This window comes from Astyanax mexicanus, chromosome 24 (genome assembly GCF_023375975.1).
Source record: "Astyanax mexicanus isolate ESR-SI-001 chromosome 24, AstMex3_surface, whole genome shotgun sequence".
Classification (NCBI taxonomy): Eukaryota; Metazoa; Chordata; class Actinopteri; order Characiformes; family Acestrorhamphidae; genus Astyanax; species Astyanax mexicanus.
In genome coordinates, this window is record NC_064431.1 from 25,190,293 (window position 1) to 25,215,935 (window position 25,643).

General features: G+C 38.3%; 2 protein-coding genes across 5 annotated transcripts in view; both read left to right on the forward strand.

Annotated features, from left to right (window-relative positions):
* Positions 1–14,290, forward strand: part of pbrm1 (polybromo 1) — a 27,541-nt gene extending 13,251 nt beyond the window's left edge. The window contains exons 18-30 of one of the 4 annotated variants that reach the window (XM_049471546.1): positions 91–276; positions 371–528; positions 1,565–1,819; positions 1,936–2,081; positions 2,834–2,991; positions 3,412–3,599; positions 3,987–4,187; positions 4,747–4,948; positions 5,242–5,397; positions 6,998–7,129; positions 8,544–8,593; positions 11,689–11,902; positions 13,474–14,290. In XM_049471546.1, coding sequence (XP_049327503.1) covers positions 91–276; positions 371–528; positions 1,565–1,819; positions 1,936–2,081; positions 2,834–2,991; positions 3,412–3,599; positions 3,987–4,187; positions 4,747–4,948; positions 5,242–5,397; positions 6,998–7,129; positions 8,544–8,593; positions 11,689–11,902; positions 13,474–13,646 — 2,219 coding nt within the window. In that variant the 3' untranslated portion in view covers positions 13,647–14,290. The remainder of the gene's footprint in view (positions 1–90; positions 277–370; positions 529–1,564; positions 1,820–1,935; positions 2,082–2,833; positions 2,992–3,411; positions 3,600–3,986; positions 4,188–4,746; positions 4,949–5,241; positions 5,398–6,997; positions 7,130–8,543; positions 8,594–11,688; positions 11,903–13,473) is intronic. The other 3 variants (XM_049471547.1, XM_049471548.1, XM_049471549.1) reach the window with 3 other exon arrangements.
* A 1,214-nt stretch (positions 14,291–15,504) lies between these two features.
* Positions 15,505–24,765, forward strand: rpn1 (ribophorin I). The gene is made up of 10 exons (XM_007228726.4): positions 15,505–15,872; positions 17,444–17,508; positions 17,678–17,984; positions 18,284–18,493; positions 19,090–19,282; positions 19,561–19,660; positions 20,217–20,355; positions 20,561–20,680; positions 22,010–22,255; positions 23,821–24,765. The coding sequence occupies exons 1-10, from the start codon at positions 15,621–15,623 to the stop codon at positions 24,001–24,003; spliced, it is 1,815 nt and encodes a 604-aa protein (XP_007228788.2). The 5' UTR covers positions 15,505–15,620; the 3' UTR covers positions 24,004–24,765.
* Positions 24,766–25,643: the final 878 nt, after the last annotated feature.

Below are 25,643 nucleotides of genomic sequence, written 5' to 3' on the forward strand. Positions count from 1 at the left end.
TAAATAATTGTTGTACTTACATAGTTAGGTTATTTTAATACAGCAATCAATAAATGTATAATTATATAAGCTGTTTTTTTCTGACTCCAGAAGCAGAGAAGAGTGAGGAGTCCTCTGGGGGGACGTGGCAGGGGGGCCTTCAGCGGACGTACAGTCAGGACTGCAGTTTTCAGGACAGAATGTATCATGTAGGAGACTATGTTTACGTAGAGCCTGCTGAGCCAAACCTACAGCCCCATATCGTCTGTATAGAGCGCCTCTGGCAGGATGACACAGGTATAGCAACTGGTGAATAGAGTCAGAATTCAGTAATAGATTAAATGCTAATAGGTGCGAACTTTGCTAAATGTGTGTTTGCATTTCTGTTTAGGGGAGAAATGGCTGTATGGCTGCTGGTTCTACAGACCCAATGAAACCTTCCATTTGGCCACCCGCAAATTCTTGGAGAAAGAAGTGTTTAAAAGTGATTACTACAACAAAGTTCCTGTCAGCAAAATTCTGGGCAAATGTGTGGTCATGTTTGTGAAGGTAAATTCTTTTTATGCATGGTTTGATAGACGGATCTTGGAAAATAGTGTCTAATAATTGTCTGACTCTGTGCTGGGAATGCTTCTAACTGCACTATTGAACTTTGGTGAAGCAAGCAGGGCAGCATTTACAAGAACCGAGACACAGAGACACTGTACAACTCGAGTTATATTTGTGTAAAATAATGGAGAACATATAGAAAGGAGAATTACCACTTTAGAATATCTTGTCATGTTTTTTAAACATTATAGGCTTCTCTCGAGGGAGTCCAAAATAATTGTTTGATAATAAAAAAGACACATACCTCCAGCGAAGTGAGGCGGAGTAAGGCTTGCCATCAGCAGCCAGACTCTGAGAGAGCACAATTGGCCATGCTCTCTTTTGGTGGGTAGATGGCACTCTCTCCCCACATTACTACCAAGGTGATGCTGGTCAGCACATGTATCTGTTAGCTGATGTATCAGAGCTGGGTTGCTGTGCTTTTCTTCGAGCGTTCTGTGATGCTACTCGTTAATGCTACATCAGTGACAGTCGGAAAAAAGGCGGTAGCTGTAGTATTCACATTTGTCAGTGAAGGCATGTGCTAGTCTTTACCCTAATGCCCCTAGTGCTGGTGGCATTCCTAGTGATAAGAGGAGGCTTAGTGAGTGGGTTGGGTAATTACCTTCTGAAATTGGGGAGAAATCTGGGATAAAATTAGACATACATTTTAAAAATGAAAAATATACAGGTGGGTTTTCAATAGTTTTTTAGGTAGGTTTTCGAAGAGTTTTTTAATAAGATGTCCCCCCTAGTCCACCTCAGTCCACATGCTTCTTTCATTTTTTTTTTTTTTTAGTTGCGGTTCTTAGCTTAGGTTCTAAGCTATAGAAATAGCTTAAAGTGCAATTTACACTTCCCTCCTGTAGGGGGAGCCCATTAGAAAGAAATGCTTATTCCTGCATTATTCTGCCTGGTTTAGACCTGCTAAATTTCATTTGTTGTTTCCACTAAATATCTATAACAGTATCTGCTTTGCTGGATGTTTATGTTTTAGGAGTACTTCAAGCTCAGTCCCGAGAACTTCAGGCCCGAAGACGTTTTCGTCTGCGAGTCGCGTTACTCTGCCAAGACTAAATCCTTCAAGAAGATCAAAATGTGGACCATGCCTCTCAGTTCAGTGAAGTTCGTGCCTCGAGACGTGCCACTGCCTGTGGTTCGAGTGGCCTCAATGTTTGCACCTAAGCCAGAAACCGAAAAGCCTTCAGAGCCGGCTGAGGACAACAAAAATTTAACCTCTATCATCGATAAGGTAATTATTATTAGATAATCAGAAACTGAAAAGATTTATTATCTGTATTGTTTCAGAAACTTGATTTAATTTCCTTTTGTGATGTTCCACTGGGATGTGATGACCTGTGTTTGCAGGAGAAGGAGGACGTTCCTGTGGAGGTCACCAATGGGGAGCCAGGCTGTCAGTACTATGAGCAGCTCAGCTACAACGATATGTGGCTAAAAGTGGGCGACTGTGTCTATATTCGCTCTCACGGCTTGGTGCGCCACCGAGTGGGCAGGTAGAGCATTAATAACATCAAATTCCCCGACACTATCTGTATTAAAGTTTGTGGACACTTTTACTGCAGTTCCACTAGAATGAGTAAAGTAATCGTTGAAACTCCTTTGTTCAAGAGAATACAATTCCACTGTTTCACAGGACAATGCTGTGAAGTGGAGTGGCTTTAATGCTTCTTATAATCTTCGTATAACTGGTAAAATCCATACATAAAAATTGCACAGGATTATAAGGTGCACTGGCGATTTTAGGTAAAATTAAAGGATTTTAAGTGCGCCTTATAGTGCAAAAAATACTGAAATTTTGACTTCAATAAACAGGTGTCCCAATACTTTTTGTAGACTAATAATTCTATGAACATCCAGCACAATTCATTGAGGACTCACAGGTTATTTTCTTTCCTAGGTTTTTCATGAACTGGCTTTGATTTTACTTCATTACCTCAGTGCACATGTTATTTTCATTTTCAGTTGGGGTTCTGTATCTCTCAGCTTGTCCAGAAATGTGTGTATTTCAGAATAGTCTCAAAGCCACAATTACAAAATACACTTCAGTCCTTTAGACGAAGCCCAGGGGAAAGAAATGACAATTTCTGCATTATGCTGACTTAATAAGCAGGATAGGATACTTTGTGGGTGTGGCAAATTGTTATAAGTTGAATGCTAAATAGTGCTAATACTATTTACAGATTGTTGCATACTGTATGTTATATGAGACATGAGAGGATAAACTTATGGCTCTTTAATGTAACAGGATAGAGAAGATGTGGGTGCGTGATGGGGCTGCCTACTTTTTTGGCCCAATCTTCATCTACCCCGAAGAGACTGAACACGAGCCGACCAAGATGTTCTACAAAAAGGAAGTGTTCCTTAGCAACCTGGAGGAGTCTTGCCCAATGACCTGCATTACAGGTATCCTTCAGTTCTGTATCCATCATTCTGTTTATGACACTTTAGATAAATATACTGCTTCTTTAAACCACTTGATGAAGCCCATCTAATGGAATGCTCCTCCAATCTGGCACCCACTTTTTTTGGACTTCTCTCAAACTATTATATAAACATTCTCGCCAGTGTGTTCAGCCTCAATCACAAGATAGAACCTCACAACTTACAATACAGGTGAGGGCATTTCCAAGCTGCCCCCATAAGTGATTCCAGAGTTTTAAGCCCATTTAGTACAAGATTTCTAGTAGTTTATGGATATAGTGGTACAAAGAGTCTGTTTTAGAGTTGCTTTTCTAGATTTTAAAAAATCTGCATAACACCATAACACATCCTTAAGATTGGTACAAAAAAATACCCTCTCTCACTTTTCTCACTGTTCCTTAGGGAAGTGTGCAGTGTCCTCGTTTAAAGACTACCTGTCGTGCCGTCCGACCGAAGTGCCAGAAGAAGACGTGCTGCTGTGTGAGAGTCGCTATATCGAAAGCGAGAAACAGATGAAGAAATTCAAAGGCCTCAAACGCTTCTCCTTTTCTGCCAAAGTAGTAGAAGATGAAATCTATTATTTTAGGCAAGTTTGTGTGTTTTGAATGGTGCTTAGTGCGTACACTCCAATGCAGTATTTTAACAATACAATGCTTGTCCACATACTGCTAATGTTTTAAGGGCCTTTTTTGGAGACACAGATACTCTGCCCTGGCCAGTCGCATCAGCAGACCTATCCCAGACTTAAAATGTGAAAAATATGCAGGACCTGCGCGAATATTCAACTCCATGCTGAGACGTCTGCCATGTTATGTTACACATGCGTTACATTGAAACCCGATACTTTCCTTACGTCTACTGTGTGTTACTGATTAAGAAATTGAGAGATTGCCGGCCAACACTTATTCAGTATTTCCAATTAAATATTATTTTTACAGAAATTATTAAAAAAACTAGACTGTTTCTCTGACAGAAAGCTGATAGTGCCTCAGAAGGAGCCGTCTCCTCTCCTGGACAAGAAGATCGAGGAGCTGGAGGCTAAGTTTGCCGACATGACGGATGAAGAGCTGGAGGATCTGGGCGATGACGATGGCGAAGGATCTGATGCCCAAGGCATGCCTCAGATGCAGACACCTTTGTCCAGTGATATGGACATGATGCAGTATACACCTACACAGGTTGGCTTTAGTCCCTTTTATTACTGTTTTACTGTATATAAAATGCAAATAGGTAAAGTAATTAAAATGCACAGCTTGTTAGGGGTATATACACTGATCAGCCATAACAATGAAACTGCTGCTGATGTAGCATTGCCAAGTAGCATCACAGCGCTAACACTCGGAGGAAAGTGCAGTAACTCCGTTCTGATACATCAGCTCACAGACGCCTCGTGCTGATCAACATCACCCTAGGAGTGATGTGGAAAGAGAGCACCATCAGGCCACCCAGAGAGAGCAAGGCCAATTGTGCTCTCTCAGGGCTCTGGCAACTGATGGAAAGCTACATGAACGGGATTCGAACCAGTAATCTCCCGATCATAGTGGCAGCTCCTTAGTCTCAGAGCCCCAATCATTGTTTTTACTTTACCTGTCAGTGGCTTAATGTTATGGCTGATCAGTCTCTACATGAGATTGCCAGTGTCTTTTTCCAGGGATTTTTTTCCAAAATATTATTCACAGATCCACAGATATCCAGAGATATTTCACTCATACCCATGTTTCTTCATACCTACCACAGTCCACACCCAAGTCCATCAAGGGCCTATCAAAGAAGGAGGGAGCGAAGAGGAAGATCAATATGAGTGGCTACATCCTATTCAGCAGCGAGATGCGGGCGGTGATCAAGGCCCAGCACCCAGATTTCTCCTTTGGGGAGCTCAGCCGCCTTGTGGGCACAGAGTGGAGAAACCTGGAGTCGGCCAAGAAAGCTGAGTATGAAGGTCAGGTCAAACATCAAACATTCCTTGATTTACAGTGTGTACTGAGTATTCATATTCATAAATACCATAAATTACCACCCACAGTGGACAGACCTGTGGGTGGTAATGATCGTGACCAGCTCCTTTTGGCTGGAATTGTTCGTGTGAACACTCAAGCAACACTGGTAAAAACACAGAACATTCAATATCAAAATGTCAAAAGTCACTGGACAATTTTAGCTCCTGTCCCATGATTTTTGACATTTCAGTGCTGCCATGTTTAAAGCACTCAGTATGAATCTTGTGTGTTTCAGAGCGGGCAGCCAAAGTAGCCGAGCAGCAGGAGCGCGAGAGAGCGGCTCAGCAGCAGAACTCCCCGAGAGCAGGTACCCCAGTAGGGGCGCTCATGGGGGTGGTGCCCCCTCCGACCCCTATGGGGATGCTTAGCCACCGCATGACACCTATGGCAGGTAACCCCTCTCAGACTCGGTGGATACACCTCACTGGTGCCACACAGAGCCGCAATAAGAAGCTTAACTGCTAACACACTTCATATCTCTAGCATTCCTCATTCCTCCCAATCCATTCTTAATAATATACATCTCTGGAAAAAAAGAGACCACTTCAGTTTCTGAATCAGTTTCTCTGATTTTGCTATCAATAGGTATTGGTTTAAGTAAAATGGACATTGTTGTTTTATTCTATGAACTACTGACAAAATTTCTCCCAAATTCCAAATAAAAATATTTTCATTTAGAGCATTTATTTGCAGAAAATGAGAAGTGGCTGAAATAACTAAAAAGAAGGTTTGAGGTTTCAGACCTCAAATAATAACAAGTCTAATTTGATAAAGTTTTAAGAGTTCAGAAATCAATATTTGGTGGAATAATCCTGAATTTTAATCACAGTTTCATGCATCTTGGCATGTTCTCCTCCACCAGTCTTAAACACTGCTTTTTGAGGTTTTCAATTTGCCAAAATCAAAGAAACTCATCCTTTTTAAGTGGTCTCATTTTTTCCAGAGCTGTACGTCACTGTTTGTGTTTTTAACATCTAAACTGTAACTTTCAAAAAAGATATGATGATTGTGAATGCATCATATTCCTATCATAGTAATATGTTAGTCTATTAAGGAGTATTTAAGCATTTTTCAAGCATGTCTGTATGAATGTCTGAATCTGTCTCATCTGTAGCATGAAGACCAATACAACAGACACATTTTCCAGTATTTAGTAAAAGAACAAAAAAACAATGACAAAGAACAAACAACCCTAAATCAGAAAATGTTTTTTTTTTTTTTTTTTTTTTTTTTTTTATTTTTTTACATTTATTGACTAAACTCCAGCATGGTACAATCAAAGTGTGCCCAATGTACAATTTTATTCTACAGCCATGCCTTTAGTCTTTCATAAAAAATCTTTTTGAAGGCAACAGATGTTGCTTTAAGACCCCAATGTACTTCCTGCATTTATGCTGCGTCACAGAAGAACCTGTTTTTTGGATTTTTGATTGTTGCTGATAACAGACTGGATGGTCCTTTTTGTCTTTGGTCTAGAGCACACAGTGTCCATTTCTCCGAAATATTCTGACCCCTCTATATGAGTCAAACATTTTTTAGTCTATCCTAGATGCCACAAGCCCAAAATAACTTACTTTAACAAACAGCTTTAACAAATGAAATGAAGTTAGACCTGAAAACCTTTAAAAAAAAATCTTGGTTTTCAAATATAAGAAACATTGCACTTTTTTTTTTTAATTTTCCAAACTTTTCTTATTTGGGGTTGTAAATACACAGAACTACACTCATGCAGATGCATGAATGTAATAAAGATGCTGCACATTCAGATTAGGAAAAATATAGATTTGTAAATCTGCAGCATGTGCATGAATGTACATATTAGCTGTAGTTTATAACATCATGTTTCTCTGTCATGTCTTGTGGTGGTTATAACCTGTCTGTCTCTTCTGTTAAGCACAGTGCATGGATTCGCCCTCCATAGTTAGCTGCATGTTTTACTGATGCATGGATTCTCTTGTGTTGCCATCTCTCCTCCCCTCACTTCTCAAAAGGCATGATGGGTAGCTTCCAGCCTCCCATGCCACCGCTGCTAGGTCCTGTTGATGGTATTGTTAGTATGGCTGGCATGCATCCACACCACATGCAGGGCATGCTCGGGTTGCCAGGCATGCTGTACCCCCCGGGTAAGGACAACTCCACAGAGACATGCCCCCCACCACCCCCACCTCTGCAGTTGCTTCCTGTCTGCCTCTCTAACTCAAACTGGAGGGGATACCTGTACCATAGGCTCAGGGGCTTGTACTGACAGGCTCTTGAAAGCTGGATTGAAGAAGAGAGATGTGGTCCAGAGTAATCCAGGATTACAATCCAGTCACAGAGCGACAATAAGCGAAAATAAGTATTAATAAAAAAATAAAACATTTGGCAGGTTAATTAAATAAATAAAATTTTCTAAGTATATTTTTTAACTTATTAGCTTTTCCAAGAATGGGCACCATTGCTACCATTTAAAATACTTTATTAAACATTTAACATTTTTAATATTCCAGCATACATACAAATTAAGCCCTAATTTACCATGTATAGCATAATTTGTTTACCATCACTATCTGCAATATCACCACTTTTTACTATTTATGTGCTATTTATATACTATAATATATTTTGTTGGTATACTTCTTGACACTTCTTCTGTTCTATCTCTGTGCTGCTGAAATATTGCAAATTTAATTTAAATTAAATGTAATTTTAATAAAGGATGATCTTATTTTATCTTATCATAATAATAAACTTACCTCATCAGTTCTATTCTGATCATGAATTTACCTTAGCAGTGCTAATTTGATCATGAATTTACCTCAGCAGTGCTATTCTGATCATGAATGTACCTAAGTAGTGCTATTCTGATCATGAATTTACTTCATTAATGCTATTCTCATCATGTATTTTACCTCAGGAGTGCTATTGTAATCATGACGTTACCTCTGCAGTTTTATTTTAATTATGAGTTTACCTCAGCAGTGCTATTTTACTAAAAAAATTATCTCAGCAGTGATACTGTAATCTTAAATTTACCTCAGCAGTGTCCTTAGCAGGGACAATCATTAAATTTATTAAATTCTTAACTTAATTTAATTTAAAATTTACCCCAGTAGTGCTATTCTAATCATAAAGGTTTCTTAGCAGTTCTCGTCTAACGTCACTATTCTACCCCTGTACAGCTTGAATATTTCAGCTGTTACAAGAAACGTTAGAGGAAACACTGCAGGGTTACTTCAAATAAATAACAAAATTATTATTTTTTTATTATTTAGTCTTTTTGCTTTTTCTGTTCAAATTTATTTTCAAATTTCTTGCCGTTTTAGACTGAACAATTTTGGTTGCCAGATATTCGGTGCATCCCTAATTCTTATTATTCATAACAGTAACAAAATCTAGTTGCCATCAGGTTTTAGTAATTTTACTACTTTGTTGATTGCTCACAAGGTGGAAGAGCACAGGCTTGTATATCAGGCAGTTTGTCAGTATGCTTTTATTTTATGTGGTGTCCAGTTTCCAAAAACCTCATTTGTATGTGTGCTGCAACTGCTTTCACAGGGATGAATGGGATCGCTCCTGGGACTGCAGGAAACCCTTATGGAGCACAGGTAATATACTGTACAAAAAAAAAAGAACAGAACTTGTTAATTTTCTGTAAATCAAGCAGTTTTATAAATATATATATATATATATATATATATATATATATATATATATATATATATATATATATATATACACTGCTCAAAAAAATAAAGGGAACACTCAAATAACACAATATAACTCCAAGTAAATCAAACTTCTGTGAAATTAAACTGTCCACTTAGGAAGCAACACTGATTGACAATCAATTTCACCTGCTGTTGTGCAAATGGAATAGACAACAGGTGGAAATTATTGGCAATTAGCAAGACACACTCAATAAAGGAGTGGTTCTGCAGGTGGGGACCACAGACCACTTCTCAGAACCTATGCTGTCTGGCTGATGTTTTGGTCAGTTTTGAATGTTGGTGGTGCTTTCACACTCGTGGTAGCATGAGACGGACTCTACAACCCACACAAGTGGCTCAGGTAGTGCAGCTCATCCAGGATGGCACATCAATGCGAGCTGTGGCAAGAAGGTTTGCTGTGTCTGTCAGCGTAGTGTCTAGAGGCTGGAGGCGCTACCAGGAGACAGGCCAGTACACCAGGAGACGTGGAGGAGGCCGTAGGAGGGCAACAACCCAGCAGCAGGACCGCTACCTCCGCCTTTGTGCAAGAAGGAACAGGAGGAGCACTGCCAGAGCCCTGCAAAATGACCTCCAGCAGGCCACAAATGTGCATGTGTCTGCACAAACGGTTAGAAACCGACTCCATGAGGATGGTATGAGGGCCCGACGTCCACAGATGTGGGTTGTGCTCACAGCCCAACACCGTGCAGGACGCTTGGCATTTGCCAGAGAACACCAGGATTGGCAAATTCGCCACTGGCGCCTTGTGCTCTTCACAGATGAAAGCAGGTTCACACTGAGCACATGACAGACGTGACAGAGTCTGGAGACGCCGTGGAGAGCGGTCTGCTGCCTGCAACATCCTTCAGCATGACCGGTTTGGCAGTGGGTCAGTAATGGTGTGGGATGGCATTTCTTTGGAGGGCCGCACAGCCCTCCATGTGCTCACCAGAGGTAGCCTGACTGCCATTAGGTACCGAGATGAGATCCTCAGACCCCTTGTGAGACCATATGCTGGTGTGGTTGGCCCTGGGTTCCTCCTAATGCAGGACAATGCTAGACCTCATGTGGCTGGAGTGTGTCAGCAGTTCCTGCAAGATGAAGGCATTGAAGCTATGGACTGGCCCGCCCGTTCCCCAGACCTGAATCCGATTGAGCACATCTGGGACATCATGTCTCGCTCCATCCACCAACGTCACGTTGCACCACAGACTGTCCAGGAGTTGGCGGATGCTTTAGTCCAGGTCTGGGAGGAGATCCCTCAGGAGACCATCCGCCACCTCATCAGGAGCATGCCCAGGCGTTGTAGGGAGGTCATACAGGCACGTGGAGGCCACACACAATACTGAGCCTCATTTTGACTTGTTTTAAGGACATTACATTAAAGTTGGATCAGCCTGTAGTGTGTTTTTTCACTTTAATTTTGTGTGTGGCTCCAAATCCAGGCCTCCATTGGTTAATAAATTTGATTTCCATTGATGATTTTTGTGTGATTTTGTTGTCAGCACATTCAACTTTGTACAGAACAAAGTATTCAATGAGAATATTTCATTCATTCAGATCTAGGATGTGTTATTTGAGTGTTCCCTTTATTTTTTTGAGCAGTGTATATATATATATATTTTTTTTTTAAGATATATATTTTGCATTTTTTTTTCTTTATTGTCTCTTGTCTTTATTCTTAGATTTCTGCCATTTCTTTTACTTTCCAACTCCAGATTGTTCAGTCTGATTGTGCGATTCTGGGTTTTTGTGGCATTTTTTTATATCAGATGTCCAGTTTCTGCATAGCAACAGATTTCTTTTCATCTTTTTCTCATAGAACTGAATAAGGTGCAAAGGTTTTGCAGTTTAGTAATAACACCCAACAAACATCATGGGGTACCAGAACAACAGTTTGAAATCTGCATTAGACACCGTAGCACTCGCCTGCATAGCAACACCTTAGCAACACCTCAGTAACCACTAAGCAACACCATAGCAACTGTTTTAAATACAACTGCAGTCGAATTTGAAACCATGTAGCATCCATATAGCGATCAGTTAGCAACATCATAGCAAAAATAGCAACCACCTAGCAATGCCGCAGTAGCAGTAAAGTAAGCTGCTAATAAAACTGTGAAAATTGCAAGCCTATATTATATTTAAACAATGATACATGAGAGGGAGTGTTATAACGTGTCATATTGGCACGTTATAGCATGAACCACGAGTGTATTATTGCGATTATATCACAGTTCCGTTATCACTGTTTATTAAAAGAAAATACGATCGGTTATGTTACAAACACTCCGCGAGTTAAAATAGTGCCATAGCTGTAAATAACTGTAAATAAACCAAAGCTCTTTACTCGCCAAAATAAACGTTTTTAGGAGAGAAATATGTGTAGATTTAAGTCCAGCGCTCGTTTGACTGAAAGGAAATGTTTTTTGAAGAGTTTTGTTTACCTCCCAGCGGCAATACCTGCGGAATTACAAGAGTTCACCTTATATTCAGCTTAAAATACCCTATATTAACTGGAAAATATATGAATATATATATGACTTAAGCTTTTATTTTAATAATAACAACTCCTAACCTGGAATTAGTGGCTGATAATGTGTGTGATAATGTGTATTTTCGGATCACTGGGCTTATTTGTGGGACCGCGTCTTTGCTTGTGTTTCTGCACTGTGCCTATGAGATCCGGTGCCCCCCAGTGGTGTATAATGACATTTGGTTGGTATGCGTTGCATCGTTGCTATGTTACCTATATGTGACGGAGTAATACATGGAGAGCTTCGGTTACAGTGCATTATTGGCTAATATTGTCACTCATAAAACGCCTCTCAGCCAATCAAATTGCAGGTTCGGAACTAAATGTGGTATAATAAACCTTAAATTTCATTAGCACATCTAAAAAGCAGTGGACATTTAAACATGTTACTTATGTGTTTTTGTCAAAGTTTAACCCTCAGGTATGTTTGTATATATTTATGTATGTATGCATGTAGGCAGGAGTTATGGGTTCCAATCAGCAAGCTCCTCCACCCTACCCAGGGCAGGGGCAGGTAGGCCAGCCTGCCCTCCAGCAACCTTCTACGCCTATTTTTGTAGCTCCTCCTCCAAAACCACAGAGACTGCTCCACTCAGAGGCCTACCTGAGGTACATTGAGGGCCTCAATGCAGAGTCTTCTACTGTGAGTAAATGGGACCAGACACTGTCAGGTGAGCACTTAAAATGTTTTCACATTTTCTTCTGTGTCTCAAACTACATTCAGTTGTGCCTAAAACGGTTTTAAAGCAGGTTTTGTAGACTGAAACCCATTAAAGAAAATTTGTGTAGCAATTATATCCTAAAATATCTTCAGAATCAAGTTGTTTCTCCACTAACTATCCTTAAAACATCCTTTACATATTCAAGGTCTACAATTTTTTTTAAATGCTGTCTTGAATTTTAGGAAGAAAAACATTAAATTATATCTAAGGAAAAGAAGTAATGTAAAAAAATGTAAGCAAGGGATTCATTGCATGTTTAAATAACCATGAAATAAAAACAAGAGTGGCTTTTTTTGCACTTCTTATTCATAAATAATACTTTCTTATATTGCATTGATTATTAACATATTCTAAAAATGCAAATAGAGATCTAGGGAACATGCCAATTATTCTGCCAGTGCTTTTGGGAAAGTAGTGAGTATTTAAAAGGCTGTTTTGTCAAATTCTTTAAACAGCTCACTTTTATATTTATTAGACAGTTATTTGAAATTACTGTATTTTTGCTAATAGAAAGGCAGTAATATTCCCTAAGGTGGACTGAATTTTTAGTTTATTTCAATTCAGTAAAACTTTGTATACTATCACCTAGTTTGTCATTTTTTTGCGAGTTTTTTTCTGAGAGGTTTTAAAAAGGTTGTTTAATTAGACCTTTATACCCTTATGGCGGGGAGTCTAGTCTGCCTTCTTTGGCATTACCAATCCAGGCTTCTACTGCACTGTGTAACTTTGGTGGAGCTGTCTGAGGCCTCTTGAACTGGATCAGTACTGCGTAACACTGTATAACCTGGGTCATGTGTGTAAAATTCTGTAATATTTCTCTATGTACATAAAAATGATCTGATAGTCAACATCTGTTGACTAATAGCAAATATAATTCCATCTTTTACATATACAGCTCTGGAAAGAAATAAGAGACCACTTCTGTTTCTAAATCAGTTTCTCTGATTTTGCTATTTATAGGTTTATGTTTGAGTAAAATAAACATTGTTGCTTTATTCTATAAACTACGGACAACATTTCTCCCAAATTCCTAATAAAAATATTGTCATTTAGAGCATTTATTTGCAGAAAATGAGAAATGGTTGAAATAGCAAAAGAGATGCAGAGCTTTCACATAATAACCTCAAATAATGCAAAGAAACCAGTTCCTATTCATAAAGTTTTAAGAAATCAGAAATCAATATTTGGTGGAATAACCCTGGTTTTTAATCACAGTTTTCATGCATCTTGTCATGTTCTCCTCCACCAGTCTTACACGCTGCTTTTGGATAACTTTATGCCACTCTCTCCTGGTGCAAAAATTCAAGCAGTTCAGCTTGGTTTGATGGCTTGTGATCATCCATCTTCCTCTTGATTATATTCCAGAGGTTTTCAATTTAGTTAAATCAAAGAAACTCATCATTTTTTAAGTGGTCTCTTACTTTTTCATTAATCAGGTTTATGCACTCCTCCACAACTGTGTTTATAATGTTGCTTTAACAGTCTTTTAAGTTAGTTATCAAGTCTATGTTTTACTCCAGCCCGTAGGAAAGATGTCCGCCTCACAAAAGAGCAAGAAAGCCGACTTCCTACCCACTGGCTGAAGAGCAAGGGGGCTCACACCACCATGGCCGACGCTCTGTGGCGACTGAGAGACCTAATGCTGAAAGACACCCTGAACATTCGACACACTTACAACATCCAGAACATCTAAATTTGGATGATTTCAAATGTCATGTGTTAAACACGGCACAGTTTAGCTTATAGCATAACGCCAAATCGGGTGCTTAAAAAAAATGAAGAAAGCACTGAACTGTGCCTCCGAGGAACCGTGTCGACCCCTCGAGTTCAAACTATTCCGTTCATTCTCTAATACATGAGTCCGCTGTAGTGTTTTTAACGTGTGTAACGTTTTGTAAAGTGTTAAGCGTAGTCTCGTTGACTTTGTTAGTGTTCTTGTAAGTTCATAGCACTTTAAATATATATTTACATTTTAGTTTGTTATTAACTGTTGCTCTAAGATAGACGAACATTTTCATAAAATGTTGTAAAACTTCACCTGTCGATGCCTTCATTGCCTTTTCTCCATTAGTCTGAAGATTGTTTGAAGTTAGTTAGATACGTAAAGCAACTTGAAAATAATTCAATGTAGCCTGGGGATGTTTTAAGCCCAGCTTTACTTCACTCAAACTATTCCCTACCGAGGGTAGGTGATTTTTTTTTCTCTTTTCTTTCGTTTTCTCATAAGAACGGATGAAGTGATTTTCATATCTTCTCATTTGAATTAGCTGGAATGCATTTCAGTGTGAAAAACATTTACTGCTGAGTTAGTGTTCCAATAAACTGCCATTCACGGTGTTTTTGAGTTTTCATTTCCTGAGTTTAAATGTCACAATTGAAAAGCAAATCTCATACACTGGCATGCCAAAAGTCATGGGATAGCAGTATGTAAATATATAGCCATTATTCACATTATGCCAACAAATAATAGACATTAATGTAAAAAAAGGGAGATGCACAATAATTACATGATGGAAGCTAATGAAACATTTAGTTGATTTTGCTTTGTTGACATATGTTATTAATATGGTACCAGTCAAAGGTTTGGAAACACCGTCTCTTTCAATGTTTTTCCTTATTTTTTTTATTTAATGTATTTTCTACATTGTGATTAATATTAGAGACATGAAAACAATTAAGGGACACATTTGAAATTACAAAATAAACAAAATAAGTGTTTGTCCTCCACAATCCCCTGACCTAAACTCTAAAACTGAGATGGTGATTTGAGGTGATTTGGGATGAGCTGGAGCTTCACAGCACGAAGGAAAAGCAGCAACTATTGTTCAGCACCTCCAGGAACTCCTTCAGGATACTGAGAAAACTATTCTAGGTGACTCCCTCATGAAGACACTGAGATAAAAATACCAAGAGTGTGCAAATCTGTCCTTAGAGCTAAACGTGGCTACATTTTTTGAAGAATCTAAAGTAAAAAAACATATTCTGGTTTGCATAACCCTTTTTTTTTTTACAAAAAGTTTACAAAATAAACTGAATAGCTTTAATGTTAAACTTTTGACTGGTACTGTATATTGTGTATATATTTGACTTAAGAATAGGTCTCATTTAAATATTAACCATCATGAATGAATATCCCCTTAGTTCTTCATATTTAAACAATCAATGGATCAATGGACAACATTTCTCCCAAATTGCAAATAAAAATATTCATTTAGAGCATTTATTTGTAAAAAATGAGAAATGGCTGAAACAACATAAAAGATGCAGAGAAGAAAACTAGTTCATATCTATAAAGTTTTCAGAAATCAATAATATACACAGTTTTTTTCTCCTCCACAAGTCTTACACGCTGCGGTTTTCAATTCACGCGGTTTTCAATTAGGTAAAATCAAAGAAACTCCAGAGCTGTATATGTTAATTATACATCTTTGTGTTTATATGAGCAGAGAAGGTAAAGTTGTGCTTTTTTTATATTACTATATTTTTTTTGTTTGGACGGACCAATGGGAGGGTCCCACCGTGCCACTGCGTCACCGTCTGCAGGACTGAGTGAAACGTCATCCTTCCAGCGGCGGCGCGGCGCTGCTCCACGTTCATTCACCCGGCGCGCGCTGAGAAATCAGGGAATTTGCTGCGTTTTTTTTATTGAATGCAACCTCGCTGAAAGATGCAGAGACCGGGAGCCGCTGTGTGTCTGAGCCCCTGGCTCGTGCTGGCGCTCGGCTGGGCGCTGAGCGGGGCCGCGGCTGCGGACGGGCTGCTGAATGAGGAGGTGAAGCGGACGGTGGATCTCAGCACTCACCTCGCCAAGGTTTCCTCCGAGATCCTGCTGGCCAACCAGGGGAGCAGCCCGGTGCACAGCTTCACCCTGGCGCTGGAGCCGGAGCTCGGGCCGCACCTGGCTTTTATCGGGGCTTCTGTAAGTGAAGAGAACCGGCGTAACTAGCTAACGTTACTGGGTTAACACGGTTAGCTCAGCTCAGCCTAGCCTAGCCTAGCTTAGCTTAGCCTAGCTGGAGGAAAGGGGCGGACACGCTGCTCTGTGTGATCAGTGTTCTGTCAAGTTATGCTACCCATCGATACGTGCTTCCTAAGGGTACTGCGCATGCGCTGACCTACATTTTTAATAATTTATCGTTTTTTTAAATAATAAATCTGTTTTATTTGTTTTTTTTTTGTTCATTAAACAACCTGTCGTTAAAAAAGTAATATTAATAAATACAATGATTCTTATTTAAAAAAATAAAATAAAATACAAAAGCAGTTTGTAATGCCCTCTCATTGCCTTAACTTTTCAATGGATGCTATCTAACCATACCAACTAGCTATATCTACTGGGACTTTTACTCGGAACATGCTCTAATTTGGTGCTTCTTTTGTATTTTTACAGTTAAGTTAAATATACACTAAGGTAGCACAGTTTGACAAGGTAGCACAACTTGACAGAACACCCCCGGGGCTCTGTGCACAGTTCTCCGGGTAACCCTAGCTTAGATAGCGTTAGTTTGATGGCTAGCTTACTTAGCGACTTTAACACGTTTGCTCACTTTTACAAATTTACTCACGTTACAGCTGTGCACCTTTTTAATAAGTCAATTTTAAGTGTAAATATATAAGCTATCTAAAGTGACTCTAGCTAGCTAGTTGGTTGGTTAGCTGGCTAGGTAAATAGTTAAACAGTTAAACTCTTAGCAGTTGTTAGCATTAGCTTGCTAGCATTCCTACGTAAAGGAAGTTAGCTAGCTAGCATGCTAAGGCTAGTTGACCCAAACTTAGCTAGTTAGCTAGCGTTAATTAGCTACACATTGCTGTAAAGTATACTTTGAGTCGTAGATGTAACGTGGCTGCCCAAAATAAATACAGCACTTATAATTGGTTATTTATTATAGCTAGTATATTAGTATTGATCTATTAGCATAAGCTAGCTAGCTGATTTCTGCGGGACACGTCAGCGCTGCTTAAAGCGGACACTTCCGTGTGTTCTCTCATTCATTCTGCACGCACTGCAGGAACTCAGCTAGTAAATACAGTTTAATGCGAGTTTAAAAGCTTTTCAGTATGTTTTAACAAACGTTCATCCAATATCTGAGTGCTATAATTGTTTTTCCCAATCGCACCAATTTTAAATGTTTGTAATTTCTAACTTTACATACATTGCTAGGGTGGTGGTGAAGCCCAGTGCTGGGTTGCACCAAATAAGTATTTTTAAATCTCTACTCAGCCTTTAGTTTATACTAGGTAGTTTCAAACTATCCTGTTACTAAGTTTGGTTGTGTTTTAACTAGTAACAACTGACTCCTAATGCACAGTTACCGACTGTCAAATGTATAACATGGCAATCAACATTCTGCCACTTGTCAGCAGAGGGAAAGATGAAGTGCTGTAAGATTTTCCAAGAAAGCACTGCACTGACTTTGGACTTATAACACAGCCATTTCTGAAACATCACGATGAGACTGACTGTCATCATCTGCTCCATGTTGAACACAGGTCAAAGGTGAGGAAGAGGAGGATGAAGCTCTGGAGCTGAAGGAGACTGCTCTCCAAGGAAGAAGGTGAGAACAATGTGATTAATACAAAGTAATTATGATACTTTTCTTCAGCTTTTTGGTTAAAAGGGTCAGTGTCTAATCGAAGCAGCCCAGCACATCTGTGTGTTATTATAATACAGAACAAAAACTTATCACAGCTGTGTCATCATCCCTCCCCTTTTTTCTCTTGCAGTGGTACATTCTTCCAGGTGCAGCTGCCCTCTGCTCTTGCCGCTGGTGGAAAGCTGCGGGTAAAGGTGGAGACAGTGCTGTCCCATGTGCTGCGCCCGTTCCCCACACACATCACCCAAGCTGAGAGGCAGCTGGTGGTTTTCCAGGGGAACCATTACCTGTACTCTCCATACCCCACCCGCAGCCAGACCACCCGTGTGCGTCTGGCCTCCAAAAATGCTGAAAGTTACACCAAACTGGGCAACCCTAGCAAGAACGACGAAGTGATTGAGTACGGCCCGTTTAAAGATGTCGCTCCTTTCAGCCAGGTAAATATGATGGGGAAATGTGGCGAAAGTAGACTAGCTCGTTGTTGTAATTAGAGCTAGTTTAGAGTTTAATCTGAGGGACTACAAAGTCACTTATATGATTCTTTCAAGTATGTAGTGCATATTCTTTAAATCTGTACTTCAAAACAATTTCAGATTTTTTGCATACTTTTTTTAATACATAATTTTCATAAAATAGTGAGCCCTGAAAGACAATTTTGGAGAATATTTGAAGTTAAATTATGGCTTATTGGTGAATTTATTGTATCTGAGACTAAATTGTATATTATGGACTGCAGGACACCATGAAGATCCACTATGAGAACAACTCGCCCTTCCTCACCATCAGCAGCATCACCCGCACCATCGAGGTTTCTCACTGGGGCAACATCGCTGTGGAGGAGACCATTGACCTGAGACACACTGGGGCTTACCTGAAGGGACCTTTCTCCCGATACGATTACCAGAGACAGTCCGACAGTGGCATCTCCTCTGTCAAGTCTTTTAAGGTGTGCCCTGCTTTTTACAAGAAACCTGTTTTTCAAAAAAGAGTAAAAACTGCACATTTTTAAACATTGGTTTGTATCACAGGGCCCACGATAGTGATGATACCATGATACTGTCATTTTGTGATATTCAATATATCACAAGACTATATTATATAATATATCACAAGATTCTCTAGGATGCTTTATGCCGTCCGTGTTAATGTAAAGGATCAACTGCTACTAAATAAGCAAATACCAGGAATTATGAATTTATTGGCATCAGTTTTACAAATCTTTAATAAGCGATATTTTTCACGATAGGTTTAACCTGTGAAGTAATGATGCGGAAACTTTAGTGAGATCAGTTTGATGGGTGCATCTTCTGGAGGTTAGAGACCCTGTGTTTAAAAAAAATACTGATATTTAACACTACCTATTGATGATGTATTGCTTACGAAAACTATAAAATATATCACAATATCGATATTTTGTCCCACCCTTGATTTTAAATTGTGAAATATATTTTTTATATATAGTTATTGTGGTTTCATTATTCAGTACTTTGGAGCAAGTGATCAGTACTTTTTACTTATGCTTTTCGTTTCTTCTTCCCGCAGACTATTCTCCCTGCCTCGGCTCAGGACGTGTACTACCGTGACGAGATCGGCAACATCTCCACCTCCCACCTGCAGGTTCTGGAAGACTCTGTTGAGGTTGAAGTCCGGCCACGCTTTCCCCTTTTTGGAGGCTGGAAGACTCATTATATTATCGGCTACAATCTGCCCAGCTATGAGTATCTTTATACCTTGGGTGCGTTCCTTACTTTTGTTTGATTTGGCAGCAAAAAAAAAGAAAAGAAAAGAAAAGAGGCGTGTCTGATATCACATGTACCTAATGTTGAAGGCATTGCAAGTGATTAAGGGACTCATAGTGAGTGTGGGTTAATTGGTCAGCTGATTTGGGGGGAATCTTGTCTATAGATAAAGAATTCCATAAATATGTATTCTATATGAATTTATCTAAACCTGTTTCAGTGTTTTTATTGAAGTGTTTCTCACAAAGCATCTACATGTCTAATTACTCCACAGGTGATCAATATGCTTTGAAAATGCGCCTGATTGATCACGTCTATGATGACCAAATTATTGATCACATGACTGTCAAGCTGATTCTTCCAGAGGGAGCCAGGTACCAGACCCCTATTCACTTATAATAAAAAAAACTAATCTGAGCTTTAAATCCGAAAGAGATATGGATATTGATATCGAATTCAAAATTAAATCAGATCAATTCAATGAGCAAATCATAAATTTATTTTGTTTTATTATGGGCAATTTCATAGCTTTTATGCTAACATTATGTCTTGAAATTAGGCTTAAACTAGATGTGTAGAAGCAAAATATTAACATTTTAAATTATCTAGTTTTATCTCCAGCACTAACCTAGTGCACCTACTTTTTATTAATTAGGTTAGATGAGCAAACACACATTCACACACTGTCCTGCAGTGATGCTCTCATGATGTTCAGTATATGTCAGTTAAGGACTATATGTTAAAATAGCTGTAAAAACGCTATAAGGAACTTTACACGTCTTTTAAAGCATCTTTGACATATATGTGACCATAGGCAGCACTTCACTACCTAGTTCTACCAGGTTCTTAAGAGCTTCTGGTTTACACAGTGTTCTTATTTACATTTTAGTACATTTATTACCTACTTTTCCTGTACCTCTCCTTCCTCAGGAACGTACATTTGGACACCCCGTACTCCATCGACCGTTCTCCTGATCAGCTGCACTACACTTACCTAGATACATTTGGGAGGCCTGTGCTCGTCGCCACCAAGAGTAACCTGGTGGAGCAGCACATTCAGGACGTGGTGGTAAGATAATCAGTATAGATGGGTTAACTGTTAAAGCTTAAACCAGCTTATCGTATATACGCTAGTCACTCTTGTTCCAAGTTTGGTCTTGTTGTAAAATAAATGTTATAATAATATTAATCTAAACTTTGTAGTCATTTTTGAGGTCTTTCTTTCTTTTATTTTTTCATCTTTATTGTATTTTATTTTGTGTGTATTATTTTAGGTTCACTACACCTTCAACAAGATCCTGATGCTGCAGGAGCCTTTGTTGGTGGTTGGGGCTTTCTACATCCTCTTCTTCACAGTCATCATTTACGTTCGCCTTGACTTTTCTATCACTAAGGTATGCTTTTAGATGGACTTTTTTATAATAAGGACATTCATTCCCCAGCCTTTCAGCTCTTATGTTTTCTTCTCTTATGTCCTCATATGTCTTTTTTTAAACTGTGTGTTTTTGTAGTCAGCGTGTTGTTCAGAGTGTAAGCTTTGAATGAGCTGTTCTGATTGGCCACAGTCCACCAGTTTTAGAATCTCAAGTACATTATATTCAACTCCCATATTTATTTGCTAGGTATAGTAGGTCTTTTGGAGCAGAGAAATAGTCAGACTATGCTTGTTTCTGACCCATTACTAATTTTTTAAAAGCACCACAGAGTCTAAAAGTTTATTACACGCTTATATGCCTCTAAAATAAATGTGTATATATATGTCTAAACTGCAAACATGGAGATATCAGAACAGCAAACTCAGTTTTCATCTGTTTGTTCATGCGCAGTTCAACCAAACGCAAAATTAGAACTGAAGAGAGCTGGCAAACTGAATGAGAGTGCAACTCTTTTCCTGCTACAATGAATAGTTTAATTAGAATCGCAGTGCACTTAAAAAAATTGCAATGTGTTTTAAAAAGTACTTTTTAGCATGCTCTGTGCATTACGCCATTCAGTCTCTTTAATATCAATCAATCAACCTTTATTTAAACTACATGGCCCTCATTTACATTGTAGCTAAGCAATTACAAAGGGATGGAATTGACATTTTAAAAAAATAAATTAAATAAAAAAACAGCATTTTAATAAGATAAAATATTATAACAAAAGCTATAAAACAAATGAGGTAAAAAATAATTTTAAGAGTAGGAATCATAAAATCATATGTAAAAAAAAAAAAGAATTCTAAGCTAATAAAACCAATAAAATGCAAGTACAGATGAATAAATACGATTAACCACATAAATGAGTAAAATATACAAAAACAATAACAAAAAATAATAAAAGAATTGTTAAAAATAATAACAATAATAAAATAAATAATATAATGATAATTGCCAGTAATATAATGATTCTGTAGCATAAAATTACAATTACATAATTTTTACAGTACCATAATAATTCTAAAGAATGCTTAGACATTTTCAAAAATACTTAAAAAACAGCTTTAAAAAAAATAATAAAATAACAACTCTATTGCCCTGTTGGCTCTAACAAAAACAATATAAATGTATTTCTGATATCTAAGCCTGATACTGTACTGCAGAGACTTTATCTCTTCAGATAAATGCCATCTGCTGAGATCTCCCAGTGATAGATCTTAAGATACTTCTTCTAAGCCAAACCTATTGCACGTATCAGTTGCTTTTCCAAACCTGTTGCTGATTTCCATCTCCTTTTCCAAGGATCCAGCTGCAGAGGTGCGTATGAAGGTGGCCTCCATCACGGAGCAGGTCCTGACCCTGGTCAACAAGAGGCTTGGGCTCTACAGGCAGATGGATGAAGTGGTGAACCGCTATAAGCAGTCTCGAGACACGGGGGCCCTTAACAGTGGCCGCAAGACTCTGGAGGCAGAGCATCGTAACCTCACCAACGAGATCGCAGCCCTGCAGGCCCGGCTCAAAACCGAGGGCTCCGACCTGGCTGAAAAGGTACGTGCAGCTCAGTTTGATTGCAAAATATTAATAGCAGCACTAAGGGTGACTGCATGGCCCAGTTTTATTTCACCCCTTACATTTACCACTTTCACTTTTCCCTTTCAAAAAAGAGGGTGTTCCAATTCTTGTTGGGTTAGAGGGGTAGGGTAAAGTGTTAGACCTACATGGCCCTTCAAACTGAGAATTTATAGAAGAGGGTAATGAGAAAACTGACAAGATTCTTATGCAAATACCCGAGGAGATCCACAAATTTCAATTTTTTTTATCATTGTTAAAAATAAATGCATTTTTTTTGTTGTTGTTTTTTTTTTTTTTTTCATTTTAAATTAGTAGTAGCAGTTTAAATTATTAGTAGTATTCTTGAGTGGGGAGAGGACCTCTATTCAAGGTCATTGGGCCTTTTCTTTTACTTGCAAAGTGTTTACATGTAGCCATGCAGAGCTTTTATTTTTAGCAGTGCCAAACATTTCATACTTTTTTGTACTTTTTATTCATAACTTCTACTTTTTTTTTAATTAAATTATAGCTAATTAAGCGTACATTGGCATGTGAATGGTTTATTAATTGATGTGCAATTCAAGCCAGTTAAAATGTCTTAATCATGTGTTTGATTGCTCATTCTTTTAATTGAATTGATTGTTAACATATTCAAAAAAATGCTATGTATGTTATAACTGATTATTAATGATTTTTAAGGCATTTACAACCTAATTAGTAAGCATTAATAAACTAATTGTAAACCATTTATAAGCCTTTATAAAGATAGTCTTGTTTTAAAGTCGTACCGATATTTTAACTCATTTTTGGTAATAGAAAGTCAGTAATCTTCCCTAAGTTGGACTGAATTCCGTAAAAGGTTTTGTATACTATCCCCTAGTTTGTCTTTTTTTTGCCACAGTAATAGTATATTTTTTTTCTTGTGAGAGGTATTTAAAAAAAAAAAAACGTCATTAAATGTGAGCTTTAAAAATTTGCAGCTACCCTGGTCTGGTAGGTCTGGGAACCTTTTTCTGTCTATAACAACTTTTGTTTTGTTGGTTACCTCAGCAACTACTTTGGTGCTGATGATGATGATGATGATGATGATGATACAAGAGCTACTGCAAACATGGATGGAGATATACACACACACACACACACACACATATATATATATATATATGAACAGCAAACTCAGTCTTCATCTTCAAGAGATCTGACTCCTTGCTAAAATTACAATCACTATGCTTTTTAAAAATGGCAATGCACTTTAAAAATGACTTTTTAGCATGCTCATTTTAATAACCCATTCTCGCCAAAAAACGTAGAATTGTAGTTAGAATTGTCGTTCAATGTGTTTTGGCCCTTTTCTTCATAACAAGCATGAAATGTGACTAGTATTTAGCCCTGTTACCATAATTTTTGTACGGACGATATATTGTCCCATAAATATTTGACATAAAATGAGCAGAAATTGAGCAATTTACGAGTACGGGTACAAATGAGAAAAAGGAATTGGTCCAACAGTTGAAGCAGCGTCTCTGAAGTACAGTACTTCTCTATCTCTGTGTGTCTCTCAGGTGGGTGAGATCCAGAAGCTGGATGGCCAAGTGAAGGACCTGGTGTGCCAGTCCTGCCAAGAATCAGAGCGGCTGGTGGCGGGTAAGGTGAAGAAGGAGACGTACATCACATCTGAGAAAACGCTGAGCGGCAAGAAGCAGGAGCTCATTTCACGCATCGACAGCCTCCTCGACGCTCTGTAAAACATACCACACACACATTCTCTCACACACACACACACACAGTACAGTAACATGGTGATTAAGAGTCGTAAGGCTACACATTACAACTATGACCTGACCCCTTCCACACAAACACATGTTCATTGGCATACACACACACTTGGTGTTGGGTTTACTATCAAATTCAAGTGAGCACAGCCTCCTTGATGAGTGTGTGTTTTGGTGCCTCATTCAACCTCTAGGCTGGCTGTGTGAGAGGGCTTCTCAAAAAAAAACGTCCGGAGAGATGCTTAATTTGTCCAACAATGAGATTTGCTTTTTTGTGAGATTTTTTTTTTGTTTTCTTATTGGCTTATAAAAAACGTTTGTTTTCAGGGTTTTTTGGAAGCATTTCATTCATTCAACTCATTCCCAGTTTATTCCGTTGAGTTTTTATATATGGGGGTTTGTCCCTGGCTCCTCTGTTCCTTGTCTATTTGGCACTTACTTTAAGAAAACCAACATACAAAGTTTTGCTCTACTTCGCCCTAAACAAACGCAAAAATACTGAAGCTCTGAAGATGCACGATGGCCTGTCTCTGACGTCAGACTTTCTCCTCTACAGTTTCTGTTAAATTGTTTTCTTGCATTTTTGTATGATTTTCACTTTTTGTAAATGATCCATGAGATTGAAGATGTACCATAGGATTGTCCGTCTCTGGAAAGGGAGAGACATGGAGAATGCTGACGACTTCCTCCAGTGTCAAAAGTTTGGAAACTGAAATTAAACACGGTTGTTATAAACTGCTGTCTTGTTTTTTTTTTCTTCTGTTTTCTCATTCAAAGAAGTGGTTAATTAAAAAAAAAAAATAACCTTATTTTAATTGTAGCCAATACTAAATAGTAAATACTAATGGAAGTGGTAATAAAAATAATACTTAAACAATATAATTAATAATAGTAATTTAATACTTAATTAAATAATAAAAGTTTCTATGATTTTACCAAATTGAAAACCTCTATAATATAATCAAGAGGAAGATGGATGATCACAAGCCATCAAACCAAGCTGAACTGCTTGAATTTTATCAAAAAAAGACTGGTGGAGGAGAACATGCCAAGATGCATAAAAACTGAATAAAAAGCAGGGTTATTCCACCAAATGTTGATTTCTGAACTCTTAAAACTTTATGAATATGACCTTATTTTCTTTGTATTATTTGAGGTCTGAAAGCTCTGCATCTTTTTTGTTATTTCAGCCATTTCTCATTTGCTGCAAATAAATGCTCTAAATGACTTTTTTTGGAATTTGTAAGAAATGTTGTCTGTAGTTATCAAATAAAACAATGTTCATTTTACTCAAACATAAACCTATAAATAGCAATCATCTATCAGAGAAACTGATAGAAATTGAAACAGAAGTGGTCTCAATTTTTTTGCAGAGCTGTAAGGACCACAGTTTGTATCAGCCTGAGGGCTGCCACCATTGGGAGGCGCCAACGAGCCATTTATGTAAAGGTTTTGTGAGTGTCCCAAGAAATATTTCATTAAATTGGAGAAATTAATTTAGCGGTAAAAGTTGCAGACCCAAATTTATTCTAACTTGTATTTCTATTCTAACCTCTATTTCTAGACTGAAGAACCATAAAATCAAGCCATTATTGTCTTGCAGGTAATAGTTA